Source organism: Ranitomeya variabilis, chromosome 1 (assembly GCF_051348905.1).
Source record: "Ranitomeya variabilis isolate aRanVar5 chromosome 1, aRanVar5.hap1, whole genome shotgun sequence".
Taxonomy (NCBI): domain Eukaryota; kingdom Metazoa; phylum Chordata; class Amphibia; order Anura; family Dendrobatidae; genus Ranitomeya; species Ranitomeya variabilis.
Genome location: NC_135232.1, coordinates 959,717,026 through 959,733,538, shown reverse-complemented (window position 1 = coordinate 959,733,538; position 16,513 = coordinate 959,717,026). Strand labels below are relative to the sequence as shown.

Genomic DNA, 16,513 nt, shown 5'->3' with positions numbered 1-16,513 from the left:
GTTGTTGTCCAGTTTCTCCTGAGTACGCTGATACCCCATATGTGGGGGTAAACCACTGTTTGGGCACATGCCAGGGCTCGGAAGTGAAGTAGTGACGTTTTGAAATGCAGACTTTGATGGAATGCTCTGCGGGCGTCACGTTGCGTTTGCAGAGCCCCTGATGTGCCTAAACAGTAGAAACCCCCCACAAGTGACCCCATTTTGGAAACTAGACCCCCAAAGGAACTTATCTAGATGTGTGGTGAGCACTTTGAACCCCCAAGTGCTTCACAGAAGTTTATAACGCAGAGCCGTGAAAATAATAAACAAGTTTTCTTTCCTCAAAAATAATTTTTTAGCCCAGAATTTTTTATTTTCCCAAGGGTAACAGGAGAAATTTGTTGGCCAGTTTCTCCTGAGTACGCAGATACCCCATATGTGGGGGTAAACCACTGTTTGGGCACACGTCGGGGCTCGGAAGGGAGAGCACCATTTGACTTTTTCAACGCAAGATTGGCTGGAATCAATGGTGGCGCCATGTCGCGTTTGGAGACCCCCTGATGTGCCGAAACAGTGGAAACCCCTCAATTCTAACTCCAACCCTAACCCCAAAACACCCCTAACCCTAATCCCAACCCTAACCCCAACACACCCCTAACCCTAGTCTTAACCCTAATTCCAACCCTAACTCTAATTCCAGCCCTAACCCTAAGGCGATGTGCCCACGTTGCGGATTTGTGTGCGGATTTTTCCGCACCATTTTTGAAAAATCTGCAGGTAAAACGCACTGCGCTTTACCTGCGGATTTACCGCGGATTTCCAGTGTTTTTTGTGTGGATTTCACCTGCGGATTCCTATTATGGAGCAGGTGTAAAACGCTGCGGAATCCGCACAAAGAATTGACATGCTGTGGAAAATACAACGCAGCGTTTCCGTGCTGTATTTTCCGCACCATGGGCACAGCGGATTTTCGTTCTCCATAGGTTTACGTGGTACTGTAAGTGTGATGGAAAACTGCTACGAATCCGCAGCGACCAATCCGCTGCAGATCCACAGCCAAATCTGCACCGTGTGCACATAGCCTAATTCTAACCCTAATTCCAACCCGAGCCCTAAGTGCAACCCGAGCCCTAAGTGCAACCCGAGCCCTAAGTGCAACCCGAGCCCTAACGGAAAAACAAAAATAAATATATTTTCTGTGTTTTATTATTGTCCCTACCTATGGGGGTGATAAAGGGGGGGGTTTATTTACTTTTTTTTTATTATTATTTTGATCGCTGTGATAAAACCACCAAAATCACAGCGATCAAAATGTACAGGGAACGAATCTGCCGGCAGATTCGGCGGGCGCACTGCGCATGCGCCCGCCATTTTCCAAGATGGCAGCACCCATGCGAGAAGACCGAGGACACCGGGACTAGGTAAGTATGGGGGGGTGCGATCGGACAGCGGGGGGGCGGAGGGGAGGACGGGGGAGGGTCGGAGGGGTACAGAACACTGACGGCGGCTGCAGATCGCCGCCGTCAGTCGGTGGGGGGGCCAGATCGGGGTCTCCAGCCATGGCCGAAGCTATTGCAGCATCGGCCATGGCTGGATTGTAATATTTCACCAATTTTCATAGGTGAAATATTACAGATTGCTCTGATTGGCTGTTGAAAGTGAAACAGCCAATCAGAGCGATCGTAGCCACTGGGCTGTAGTACCACTCCCCCTGTCCCTGCGGATTGGGTGAAATTGGAGTTAACCCTTTCACCCGGCCTGCAGGGACGTGATCCGACCATGATGCATATGCTGCGTCACAGGTCGGATTGGCACAGGTTTTCATGACGCATACGCTGCGTCAAAGGTCGGGAAGGGGTTAAGAGTGCAGCTTTACCAATTGTGCATTTTTAATTCTCTTTTTAGTAGTAAAAAGGGGAGCAATTTGAACATTTTTTTTTTTTTAACCACCACCAATACACCTTTTAACGGCAGTTGTTAAGGGGCCTTATTCCTCAGCGCTGCTTTTTAACGGCACTGAGAAATAAGTGTATAGCGCGCCCCCCCAGCATCGGAAAATCTCCAGAGAATATGATTCGGGTCGGCTTTTACCGTCCCCCGTCACATGATCGCCGTTATTCACAGAACAACAGCGATCACAAAAAAAGTTGTTTCTCTCTCTCCTCTGATATGATCTAGCATACCAGAGGAGAGAGAAATAGGGTCCCCCCAGCTGCCTCGGTACCTCCGCCATGTCCTGGCCCTCCGCGTCATCTTCCTATGTGCCCGCCGAGATCTGCCGGCTGGTACCCGGCAACAAAGGAGATTTTTCCTATTGGTTCATTTTGATCACTGTGAGACCCGATCACAGTGATCAAAATAAAAAATAAATTGTAAATCAAAACCCTCTTTGTCACCCCCTTAATTACAAAAAAATAATAAAACTATATATTTTTTTCCCCCCATTATTTGCAGTTGGGGTTTGGGTTCTGTTGGGGTTAGGGTTCGGGTATGGTTAGGGGCTGTGTTAGGGTTGAAGTTAGAATTGGGGGGTATCCACTGTTTAGGCACATCAGGGGGTCTCCAAATGTGGCATGGTGCCCACCATCGATTCCAGACAATTTTGTGTTCAAAGGTCAAACAGTGCTTTCCTCCCTTCTGAGCCCTGCTATGCGCCCAAACAGTGGATTTCCCCCACATATGGGGTATCTGCGTACTCAGGAGAAATTGCACAACAGATTCTGTGGTCCATTTTCTCCTGGTACCCTTGTGAAAATAAAGTTTGGGTCGAAAGTAAATTTTTGGTGAAAAAAGTTAAAATGTTAATTTTTTCCTTCCACATTGCTTTAGTTCTTGTGAAGCACCTGAAGGGTTAATAAACCTTTTGAATGTGGTTTTGAGCACCTTGAGGGGTGTGGTTTTTAGAATGGTGTCACTTTTGAGTATATTCTGCCATATTGACTGCTCAGTCACTTCAAATGTAATGTGATCCCTTAAAAAATAAATAAATAAAAAAGATTTTGTAAATTTTGTTGGGAAAATGAGAAATCGCTGGTCAACTTTTAACCCTTAACTTCCTAACAAATAAAAAAAAACATGTTTCCAAAATTGTGCTGATATAAAGTATACATCTGGGAAATATTATTACTATTTTGTGTGATATCACTCTCTGACTTAAAGAGCACAAAAATAAAAAATTTGAAAAGGGATAGATTTTCAAAATTTGTCAATTTCTTTTCTTTCCTTTCCATAAACGCAAGTATTATCGAAGAAATGTTACCACTAATGAAGTACAATATGTCACGAAAAAACAAATTCTCAGAATCAGTGGGATCCGTTGAAGCGTTCCAGAGTTATAACCTCGTAAAGTGACACTGGTCAGAATTGTAAAAATTGGCCTGATCATTAAGGTCAAAATCTGGTCAGTCACAAAGGGGTTAATAGTCCCCAATGGGGACTTGAGGCTGCGATCATCCGATCGCCTGTGCTATAAATAAAAGTGCATCACCACTATGTATATGTATATGATCTCCTATAAAGATCAGCTAAATGCCAGCTTTCACCGGAGATTCGACATGACAAGCACAGATGGAGGTTTTCAGCAGACCTCTGGCAGCAGGGGATCACGTGGAATGACTCACCCCCCAGTGGACAGCACCATCTAAATAGGGTAACAGCAGTGGACGAAGCTCCACTCTAAAGGTACCGTCACACTAAACGACTTTATAACGATATCGCTAGCGATCCGTGACGTTGCAGCGTCCTCGCTAGCGATATCGTTTAGTTTGACACGCAGCAGCGATCAGGATCCTGCTGTGATGTCGCTGGTCGCTGAATAAAGTCCAGAACTTTATTTGGTCGTTTGATCGCTGTGTATCGTTGTGTTTGACACCAAATGCAACGATACCAGCGATATTTTACACTGGTAACCAGGGTAAACATCGGGTAACTAAGCGCGGGGCCGCGCTTAGTAACCCGATGTTTACCCTGGTTACCAGCGTAAAATGTAAAAAAAACAAACAGCACATACTCACATTGCGTCCCCTGCAGTCTGCTTCCTCCTCTGACTCAGCGCCGCAAAGTGAAAGTGAAAGCAGCACAGCGGTGACGTCACCGCTCTGCTCTCACTGTACGGCGCTCAGTCAGTCAGGAAGTGGACGCAGGGGGACGTGAATGTAAGTATGTGCTGTTTGTTTTTTTTACATTTTACGCTGGTAACCAGGGTAAACATCGGGTTACTAAGCGCGGCCCTGCGCTTAGTTACCCGATGTTTACCCTGGTTACCAGGGGACCTCGGCATAGTTGATCGCTGGAGAGCGGTCTGTGTGACAGCTCTCCAGCGATCAAACAGCGACGCTGCAGCGATCGGCATCGTTGTCGTTATCGCTGCAGCGTCGCTTAATGTGACGGTACCTTAACCCGAGGCTTTTAAATGGCAGATGATGGCTGATTAATTAACCATCATCTGCTGGGAAAGATGCGGGCTCGGCATGCGAGGCAACATCAAAGTCAGGGACATGACTGTAGGAACGTAACCAAGTCATATGTTGTGAAGTGGTTAACGGTGATCTATAGGTGAGTAAAATAAATAATAAAATGCACATAGAAAGTTCATTCATAGCAACGAGTCAAAGTTTGTGATCGTTACCAATGATTAGACCACTGCATTTGAGAATTGCACTCAAATACACAAATTGGACCACAAATATACAAGAGGAGTGTGGCGGAGTATGAACGCACTCAGCACAACAAAGTGACGACTGCAGAAAAAATGCAAAGCAGGACAAGAGTGGGCAAGAACAGAATCTTGTTATCAACGTTCAGGAAGAATGCGGACAACCTTGTTTGTTAGATTCATATGCGCGAAGAAGACACACAAAGATAGATAAGCCAACTAATGGAAAGCATCACTTCATAGGTTTTACTAATTAACAGATATGTACTATAGATGTTTTCTTTCCTTCTATTTTATGATTTATTCTATTTCCTTTACATGATTCTCTTGCCCAAATTTGATTTTGATGGGAAAGTGTTGTGATCATGCTCTGTGTGATGAACAGAGGTCACTGTAGAGGAAGGGTAGGAGGAGCTTGGTCGTCATCATCCCCGATTCTCTCGGCTGTGATTCTGTGTGATCTATAGCTTTATAAGACAGATATGACAGCTTTTTTGCTGATAATTTTTGCAAAACCTATGGCAGAAACTGAAATGAAACACAATTTGCAAGAAAATAAGTGGAGTGAGGTCACCGATCAGAAGGTGACAATCTATAACGAAGTAGAGGAGACAGAAGGAAAAGTGATTGTCGTGTATTGAGCAGCCATCTTTATAACGAACTAGATGGTGGCCCGATTCTAACGCATCGGGTATTCTAGAATATGTATGTATGTATGTATGTACGTACGTATGTATGTCTGTACATACATACGTACGTATGTTGCGCTGTGAGTGGGGGTTAAATTCCGCGCCAATATCGCCGATTGGTCACGCCCGGCCGGCTGCGACCAATCAGCGGAGCGTCGTTTAAATCCCGCGTCAATTCGTGGCTGGACTGTGGCTGTCGCTGATTGGTCGCAGGAAGTCGGGGGTTCAGGGTGCAGGATATAGCACAGCCCACGCAGTATATAACACAGCCCACGCAGTATATAACACAGCCCACGCAGTATATAACACAGCCCACGCAGTATATAACACAGCCCACGCAGTATATAGCAGTGTGGGCACCATATCTCTGTTAAAAAAAAAAAAAGAATTAAAATAAAAAAAATAGTTATATACTCACCCTCCGGCGTCCACCGAAGTTGTCCCGATGCGTGCGAGGCTGCCCCCAGCTTCCGTTCCCAGAGATGCATTGCGAAATTACCCAGATGACTTCGCGGTCTCGCGAGACCGCTAAGTCATCTGGGTAATTTCGCAATGCATCTCTGGGAATGGAAGTTGGGGGCAGCCTCGCCGCGCGCATCGGTGGACGGCGGAAGGTGAGAATAGCACCATTTTTTATTTTTTATTATTTTTAACATTATATCTTTTTACTATTGATGCTGCATTGGCAGCATCAATAGTAAAAACTTTGTCACACAGTGTTCATAGCAGCGTTAACAGACTGCGTTACACCGCGGTGTAACGCAGTCGGTTTAACAGACTGCTAAAACGCTATGTGGGCGCTGACTGGGAGGGGAGTATGGAGGGGGCACTGACTGCAGGGGAGTAGGGAGCGGACATTTCGTGGTCGGACTGTGCCCGTCGCTGATTGGTCGTGGCCGGCTGGCCGCAACCAATCAGCGACTTGGGATTTCCTTGACAGAGACAGACAGATGGAAGTGCCCCTTAGGCTACTTTCACACTAGCGTCGTTTTGCCTACGTCGCAATGCGTCGTTTAGGAGAAAAAACGCATCCTGCAAAGTTGTTTGCAGGATGCGTTTTTTCCCCATAGACTTACATTAGCGACACATAGCCACACGTCGCATCCGTCGTGCGACGGATGCGTCGTGTTTTGGTGGACAGTCGGCACAAAAAAAAGTTCCATGTAACGCTTTTTTGTGCGTCGAGTCTGCCATTTTCGATCGCGCATGCGCGGCCGAAACTCCGCCCCCTCCTCCCCGGAACTCACAATGGGCAGCGGATGCGTTGTAAAACTGCATCCGCTGCCCACGTTGTGCTACATTTAGCACACTGTCCGTCGGGCCGACGGTTTTTCGACGGCCCGTACCGACGGACTAGTGTGAAAGTAGCCTTAGACGAATATATATATTTATTTTATTGTGAAGCTGCATGAACCGACCAGACAGTATCTGTATAATATGTCCAAATACAAAGTGCTACTATGAGCATGGAGGGTGTGTGAACAAAAGATGGAATGGACCAGATTTAGTTGAAACAATAGAAAGGGAGAACAGAGAGCAATTAGATTGGTTGGGTGAAGTGAGGTGATGGGCCTGTCTAAATAGATGTGGTTTTAGAGCACACTTAATCCTGGGCTGGGAATTAAGCCTATTGTCTGGTGTACTGCATTCCAGAGAACTGTGGCAGCACAAGAGAAGTCTTTGAGTTTATGTTGTATTCTGTAGTGGAGGGGTAAGCAGTACAACAGCCCAGGGAGCATGTATCGGTGCAGTGACGGGACAGAAATATCAGCCTAGCTGCAGCATTCAGGATGGCTCTGAAAGTGCACACTTTAGCAAAAGAGAGACCAATCGGTAAAGAGTTACAGAAGTCCAGAAAAGAATGAATAAGAGCAGTTTCAAGAAGTAACAAGTAGGCAGATCCTGGTGATGTTTGGGTTTTTTTTGGAGGGGAAAGTGATAGGAGTGGAGTGAGTGATAGGATAAAGGGAGTGAAGGAAAGATTCGGAGTCAAATACAACCCCAAGGCAGCGAGCGTGCTACTTGGGAGTTATAGTAGTAGGACGCACAGGAATGGAAATATCAGGTTTAGATGGATTAGTAGAGGGAGAAAAAGACAAGTTTGGTTTTGGAAAGATTTTGTTTTAGACAAAGGGACATCATAATGTTAGAGGCAGTGAACTGACTGCATTTTGGAGTAGTAGTTTTGGTGAGGTCACGACGAGGTGTGTAATTGGGTGACATCTCCATAGACATGATACTGAAAACATAATCTGCTCATGGTGTATAGCGAGAAGAGGAGGGGGCCTAAGGAATGACTGTAATCGGAAGAGAAGAGGAAGAGGGGCCAGCAAAAATACAGTGATGGAGTGGTCACAGAGATGGAAGCACCAAGAGGTAGCCAGTATCCTTGAGGGTGATAGACCCCCACCAATATGCTCCGCTCTGAAGCCCAGTATCCTCACCGATCTGATGACCGTCACTAAAAATAGGTCATTGATTGCCCAGAGAACGCCTTAATGCTGCATGATACATTTTAATTGATCAGAGACAAATGGGAGGAGAGATCAGGGTCTACAAACTTGTGACAAAACTAACCAAGATCAAACGTATATGCCAAGATGATTGCCTTTTGGTGCAACTGCCCAGTTACAAAAGTAAAGCGAATGTACAATATTTTATATTATTTTACAAGCAATGCATTTTATACCCACTTGTGAAACTGGTAATAATGTACTGAGTGTAGCAGAAGAATGAAACTGAACCCTTCAACAAACACAAGTGCTTGCTCTGCCAAAAGTCTTATCTGACCACACACCCCTGCTCAGCACTTAACAAACCACTTCAGTGACCTATTGTATGTAAATAATTGCCCCAATGATACTAGGAAAACAAGGTGTACAAGAACTGTCACCTACCATACACTGTGAGGTACTATGGGGACGTTACAAGGCATGCACAAGGCACGCATTTATCATCTTGGATCTCCAACACATCCCTTTTATTACTAAGTTTTTCTCACCCAAGAATTGTCAGGTAAGTTGTATATTTAATTGTGTGCACCTCTTGGTTGATTGAATGGTAGCGATCACATGACCGGTTTAAAATGGCTCCTGAAGATGAGTTGTGGAGCCAGTCACATGACCCCTCTCGTCTTCTGTACCAGGGAATATGTGCCACTGATATGCAGAAGAAACATTGAGAACATGCACATTTTAACCTCACACTACATGTCAAATTACATGTGGATACTTAGTAGGATTCTCACTTTTCTATCATGTATATACCATTGACATTCAGACGGAGTTAGCATGTTTTCCCACTGGAGTCTACAGGGAAAGCTGCACTGGATAGACAATAAAAAAAATAAAAAAATCCCAAAACGTCCAATTTTTAACAATAGGGTTTTCTTTTTCTCTTACATATGTATGCAGGATTTGCTCCATTGCACAATCCCTGTCCAAGTCTCATTTAAGCTATGGGCACACGGCTGATTACAGCCAGAATCCACCTGAAAAGGGGTCACAAAAGCGCCCCATAAAATGAACACAGGGAACAGAAATGTTCAAACGACATTACTGTGGACACGTTCCATCTTATGTCACTACTTTTAATCACTTCAGGGTTCGGAAACCCAAATGGAAGCCATCCACTCTTCATACTTCACAGAATAGAGCAAAAAGGCGCCAGTGGCAGAGCAAGAACAACGGCAAAACCACCGGTGAAGTAGCCTCAGAAAAATGGCAGCTGGCATTTTCCTGAGGAGGCTTCACTTGGGAAAACTCGGTGGTTGCACCAGTGTCTAAAAAAACACTGCTGACAAAGCATTAAAGGGGCTTCCCATAATCCTCTCCTGGATGCTTGCAACCCTGACGGGTGTCAAAACACGTGGGCGTTTGTCTTTGCACTGACAATGGATTTTGTGTCACCACCCCCCCCCCCCCCCCCCCTTCTGCACCAAATCATGTATACTGCTATTTATTGCATTGGGAAAGTCATCGGCAAAACAGTCACCACTATCAATTCTTTGTGTGTCACACATACCATTTTTGATTCACAAAGATATCAGATGACTGCATTTCTCATACTGCGCTGGTAACTAAAAGCTGAGCTCTGATTGGATGCTATGAGAAATAAAGACCGTTTTAAGTGCCCCCATACACACATAAGACTAATGTTAGCTGCACCTTCTGATATTAATGGGTAAGACACTAATGTATAAGGAGGCGCTGGTTGACCGATTGTTGGGGGAGATGTGGATTGGAAATGTTCAATTTCAGATACTGATTGACTTGTTCTCCTGAATACAAGCCGCTGCCAGACATGTCTGTTGGCAGCTTTTTCATAGAAAACTCAGGAGTGCTCAGCAAAATGGGCACTCCTGTGTATGGGAGGGTCATTTGCCAGCTGAACGATCGGCCGAAGCATCGTTTGGCTAACACCATCTACTATGTATGGCTGGGCTTTACCGTTCACTTACATTATGTAACCTGCAGCATTAAAGGGAATCCGTCACCCCATTTTTGGCCTATAAGCTAAGCCCACCGGCATCAGGGGTTTATCTACAGAATTCTGTAATGCTGTAGATAAGCCCCCGATGTAACTTGAAAGATAAGAAAAACAGTTTATATTATACTCACCCCGGGGCGGTCCCCGCTGCGGTCCGATCCGATGGGCGTCGCAGTCTGGGGCCTCCCATCTTCATACGATGTCTTCCACTTCTTTGCTTCCTGTCGCCGCTCCTGCACAGGCGTACTTTGTCTGTCCTGTTGAGGGCAGAGTAAAGTACTGCAGTCAACAGGCGCTGGGTCTCTCTGACCTTTCCCAGCGCCTGCGCACTGCAGTACTTTACTCTGCCCTCAACAAGTCAGACAAAGTACGCCTGTGCAGGAGCGGTGACAGGAAGACAAGAAGAGGACGACATCGTATGAAGATGGGAGGCCCCCGACCGGACCCGGACTGCAACGCCCATCGGACCGGACCGCCCCTGGGTGAGTATAATCTAACTTGTTTTTCTTATCTTTCACGTTACATCGGGGGCTTATCTACAGCATTACAGAATGCAGTAGATAAGCCCCTAATGCCAGTGGGCTTTGATTATAGGCAAAAAATGGGGTGACAGATTCCCTTTAAGTGAGCGGTACATTTCTATTGATGGGTGATCGTTTAATATCATGTTTAGCCAGGCAGACCGCCTAATAATGCTCACACAGAACCATCAGTAATCGGTGAGCGTAAGCTGCTATGGTTTCCTGCTTACACAGAACGCTGACAGAAACGACGATCTTTTTAGGCAAACCAAAAGATCGTATTAACAGACGAATGGGTCATTTTCCTTGTTTGTCGAGTGGTCAGCAGCTTATTCCCACTACAGGACCATCAAGAAGCGGGTGTTAGTCAGAAGCCTTGTCCCCAATGTAATAATGCACCTTTACTGTAAGACAGTGTTCATGAATAAGGCCTGAGGAGCATTATCCTGTAAGAACCACACACAAGGGAAACGGGTCAGTATATCGGGGCCACCCTGTAGAATAACATTGCTGTAGCACAGAACAGCTGGGATGTGAGGAGTGTGGGATACAAACAAGGAGCGGCTCTGAAGTGTGGGCATTCATCACCCAACACAATTCCTCTCCTCTTCTTGGCAAGATGGTTCTTGTCTGAGCAGATCTCAAACCATTTGTGGATACATTAGGATTAATACTAAGACGTCAAAATCTTCTAGAGCTCCAATATAAATATATGCAGATTCCCTAACATTTCTCAGGACTCCTCGCCATTATTTTCTGTTCTTCCCTCATAACAAACAATGAGTGGAGATGTACCTGGCATAACACATTCGGTTGTGTACCAGGTAAACATGTGATGAATGACGAACTCTAAAAACAGGATTCAAAAAAGAAAAACTGGATTAATTTACATAAAGGGTCGTTTTAGTTTTTGGTGGGGTTTTTTAATGAATTTCACTGTGTTTCTAATGCATTTTTTGTTTAGAAACACTGCAATTCCACAATAATAAAAAATAAATAAATAAAAACACATTTGCGATTTTACATGCGATTTTTCAGGCTCCTCATAGAAGTCTATGGGTACGTGCACACGTTGCGGATCTGGCTGCGGATTTGCAGCGGATTGGCCGCTGCGGATCTGCAGCAGTTTTCCATGCGTTGTACAGTAGCATGTTAACCTATGGAAAACCAAATCCGCTGTGCCCATGCTGCAGAAAATTCCACGCTGAAGTGTTGCGGATTATTTTCTACAGCATGTCAATTCTTTGTGCGGATTCCGCAGCGTTTTACACCTGCTCCATAATAGGAATCCACAGGTGTAAAAACACAAGCAAAATCCGCAGAAAACCCGCAGGGAAAATAGAGGTCATTTTACCTGCGGATTCTGAAGAATCCACGCGGAAAAATCCTCAATGTGTGCACATACCCTATGAGGTAAAAACGCACAGTTTCACAGCATCTCCAAATGAACACTGAGTGCGAGAATTTTCATGAAATGACCCCCACGCTGCTTGAATGGTTAGGCCCTATTCATACTGCGTTTTCTGTAGCGCATTTTTTTTTTTTTTTTTTTTTTTTGGGGGGGGGGGGGGGTCTGCTTGAATCCCCTAAAAACAGAATTACGATGAACCACTGATCTGACAATAGACTGCTATGATGCAAACGAAGTTAAAAAGAGAAAAAAAAGACACAAAACAAAAAAAACAAAACAAAAAAAAAAAAAAACACACAAATTGAGTTAATTTAAACTTTGTTCATGTTCGTGTCTATGGTCCCATTGGGAGATCATCTGAATCAAGTTTTAAGGGGGAATCAGGTGGAACCCCAAAATCCCCAAAATGAACTGCAGAAGACACAGTGTGAACATAGCCTTAAATATAGTGGATATTCTAAACGCAAATACAGCATTTGGGTAATGCAGAAACATGGCCAAAACCAGAAAGAATTCCTCTGGCTTCTCCTCATATAAGTGATGTGAGGCTGCCGAAAAACGCACATCCCCGCTTGATCAGCACGTCACAGGATAGCATTAGTTTGACAAGACGTGATTCTTATAATCTTGGAAGCAAAAACAGCATTGATCCCGTAACCGAGATCCTCATCATCAATAAAAGCAATTTACTGGGTCAAAAGCAGAACAGGAAAAACAGCACAACTGAACACACAAGAGAAAGAATAACAAACAACAACAAAAAATGACACAGTATGTTTCCACGTTCCATAAAGGCAGCGCTTCGAATGCAGCGGATCCCCGCTCCGCCCAAAGTGCTGCCGGCTTCGTATGCGCGGTGTTTCCGGATGTGTTCATTGAACCATGCGGAATCACCGCATCCTATACATAGACTGTGCAATTTATCTTGCGGAGACTGAACATCCCTGCAAGATAAAAAGACTTGCTGCGGTCTAGAAAGACGCGTCGCATGTGCGTATACGCAGGTCTGCCACCTGCATCTTTGAACGCATAGTGGATATGGGATTTCATAAAAACCCTCCACTATGCTGTAACATCTGGACGCTGCAGATGTATGCAGCGACTAACCCGCAGCGTTTACTGACCATAGAAACATACCCTTAGAAGCACAAGGAGCATGCAAAGAAAGAGAAAGTTTTGGCTCAAGAGTTGCGCGTGTAAATGACAGTTAGGGTATGTGTCCACTTTCAGGATGGCCGGCGGTTTGGACGGAGCGGCAAACTTGCTCAAAGCCCAAAACCCCGCCCCCTTCTGGAGACGCGATGATGCCGGATGTGTTCATAGCACACATCCGGCATCATCGCACCCCACACATAGGGCGCTGTCATATACCTTGCAGCGGCGCAGCGTCGCCGCAAGGTACACGGACATGCTGCGATCTTAAAAGACGCGCCGCATGTCCGGAGTCGCAGGGCCGCCGGGTGCGTGTTACCACGCATAGTGGAGACGGGATTTGATAAAATCCCCTCCACTATGCTGTAACATATGGACGCTGTGGATTGAACGCTGCGGCTCCACGCAGCGTTCAATCCGCTGCTATTCCGGATGTAAAACGGCACGTGGACACCTACCCTTAAAGCACTAGAATAGGTTAGGACGCTCCCCAAATTCAGGTTCTCTCCATCCTGCCCTTCACCTTGCCTCATCAGTGCCCTGCTGCCCGATATTAGGCCTGGGCTATGCTGAGAACTTTCAGAGCACGACGGATTGATCTCAACTGTAGAGCTGCAGCACAAAGGAGAAGACGGAGCTGCGCACGATCCTGCGGACAGACGGCAGCCGTCACTACATAGATAACATCAATCAGTAACAGACTCCGCACTGCCCTGGCTTAAAGGCATTTTCCCCAAGAATGAAAGTAATCTCCAGCAGTGCCACATAAGATGATTGATCAGTGGGGGCACTGCTAATTCTATCCGGGCCTTTCAGAGCCCTGTTCTAGGGGTGGGTGCAGATGGCAGCAGTCGGACCCCCAATGACCAGCAAGCTTTCATCTAACCTGTGGACAGCTGAGAAGGTGATAAGATGGAAGAAACCTTTTAATATCCCACATTCAGACTGCTCTGTTTATACCTTATAGCTATAAATAATGCGGCCTCATCGCCTCTTACTTCTACACTGTGCTGTTCCATTGTTACCTCTCCTGGAAACGCACGAATACATCTGGCTGTCTCCATTCCTCTTCACCATAAGGCGCGTGTGCTCTTATAGACCATGGAATCAGTGCTGGACGATCTAAGAGCACAACCCAATCACAGAGGAATCTATAGATGTATACTAGTGACGAGCGAGTATACTCGTTACTCGAGATTTCTCGAACACGCTCAGGGGTCCTCCGAGTATTTGTTAGTGCTCATAGATTTAGTTTTTCTTGCCGCAGCTGAATGATTTACATCTGTTAGCCAGCATAAGTACATGTGGGGGTTGCCTGGTTGCTAGGGAATCCCCACATGTAATCAAGCTGGCTAACAGATGTAAATCATTCAGCTGCAGCAAGAAAAACTAAATCTCTTGAGCACTAAAAAATACTCGGAGGACCCCCGAGCGTGCTCGAGAAATCTCGAGTAACGAGTATATTCGCTCATCACTACTTATAGTACATTTCCTATAGGTATTAAAGAAACAACAACATGCAAGAAAAGAGGCTTCACCGTCCCCTAATCTGTACACGAGGTTATAGGAGACAAGATCCGGCCATGGACAAGAGAGAATGGAAGGAAGCGGCTGTATTGGAACCCGTATATTGGAAGCATTCTTTCCTGAATACGACCGATCACCATCAACCCGCACCATCCTGACATCGTTACAGGCCGCCAATGTTAGGAAATGGTAAGTAATGGCTTCGACCGAGGGCTGAAATCTCATGTCTATGGCAAGCGTTACGCCATGTGTCCCAGTTAACCTAGGGAAATAAACGCCACAGGTGTGTGTGCCACCAAAGTCACTGACTGGCCCAGGAGGATTACCCTAAGGCGACAGTTCAGGCAGTGGTGACATTTCATGTGACAGGAGTGGCACAGGATGCTACACAACGCCTGTAGACGGTGCCATCCTCATATACACACACAGTACCATCCACACATTGTACCATCCTCATACATGCACACTGTACCATCCACACACACACGCAGTCCCATCCTCATGTGCGAGCACACACGTACACAGTCCCATTCTCATACACAAGAGCGCACGAACACACAGTCTCATCCTCATATACATACATACAGTTCCATCCTCATAAGTACGCGCACACACCCCCCATCCTCATACATATGCGCACACACATACACACACACTGTCCTATCCTCATAACCACACACGCACAATCCCATCCTCTTACGCTCACACACATATACCTCATACTCTGTCCCATCCTGATACATACGTATGTGCACACACATCCACGGGTGGGCATGCACGCGCGCACACACACATTCCCATCTTCATACATAAACACACACACACTTTACCGGGCTTATATATATATATATATATATACACACACACACACACACACACACACACTGTACCAAGCTCATATATACACACATACACTGTACCGGGCTCATATATACATACACACACACTGTGCCAGGCTCATATATATATATATACACGCACACTGTACCAGGCTCATACACACACTGTACCGGACACACACACACACACACACACACAGTACCAGGCTCATATATATACACACGCACACTGTACCAGGCTCATATATATACACACGCACACTGTACCAAGCTCATATATACATACACACACACTGTGCCAGCCTAAAATATATATATAAGCCTCCTCCTCACCCTCTATATACAGTCCTACCACCTGCACAGGGCTGCCAGCCTGTCACTTACTTTTGGTGGCCGCTATGAGGTTCTTTCCATCTTTCACCAGGTCCTTGATGAACTTGTTGGTTCTGTCCAGCTCCGCCTCGTGTGCCCGGATCCTCTCCCGCAGCCATGGGCTGTCCAGGTAGCAGTCGCTGAACTCCAAGGGCTGCAGCCCCATGCTGAGCGCCGCCCGCACTGCTCCCTCCCGGTCGCGCTGCCTCCTTGTAAATCCCTTAATAGGCAGCCGAGACAGTGGCACATAAATAGGCGGCCGGCGGGGGCAGATCACCTGGCACTGAGGTGGCGGGCGCAGATCGCCTTGTAGTCCGGGGGCGGCTCATACAAGGATCGGGAAGGTTAGTGGTTCATGGACCGGCTGAGGAGCGCTCGGAGCAGCGGGATCGGTGAGCTCAGCCCAGCGCTCACATTCCTGCACACAGCCCGCCCACTGCTAATGCCGGCCGTGTCCTCCGCCCTCATCCCTCCTTGCACTCCTCCTTTTTCCTTGTCCTCCATGTCGGCAGTCTCCCTCCCCCGTCACCTCGGCCCTGACCTCCTCCGCCACAGTCCCTAGGTCACCAGCCACTCCTGCCTCTCTTCTCCATTCCTTCCTCCTGAGACTTTTCTGCTCAGTTTTTATCGCCGACATTATTGGTTTTCTCAGGAAAAGTTCCCAGTGTGCCCTGATGCCCCCCTAACAGTGGCTCATGTTTCTAAAGTGTGCCCTGCATAAGGAAATAAGTGGGCACTGACTTAACCCTTGCAGGACCCAAACACTTCTTTTTTGTGCTTTTTATTTTATCTCAGAGCCATAACTTATTTTTCCGCCGACATTGTAATTTGAGAGACTTGAATTTTGTGGAATAAAAAATGTAATTTTGAATGACCAAATA

General features: G+C 46.2%; 1 protein-coding gene across 2 annotated transcripts in view; it reads right to left on the bottom strand.

Annotated features, from left to right (window-relative positions):
* Window positions 1-16,234, bottom strand: part of ARHGAP10 (Rho GTPase activating protein 10) — a 348,249-nt gene extending 332,015 nt beyond the window's left edge. Inside the window, exon 1 of one of the 2 annotated variants that reach the window (XR_013219924.1) lies at window positions 15,645-15,933. Coding sequence is in view for 1 of the 2 variants with exons in the window: in XM_077279301.1 (XP_077135416.1) it covers window positions 15,645-15,798 (154 nt within the window). In the remaining variant the exon portion in view is untranslated. Of the gene's footprint in view, window positions 1-15,644 lie in introns of both variants that reach the window. The other variant, XM_077279301.1, reaches the window with a different exon arrangement.
* Between the last annotated feature and the right edge of the window lie 279 nt (window positions 16,235-16,513).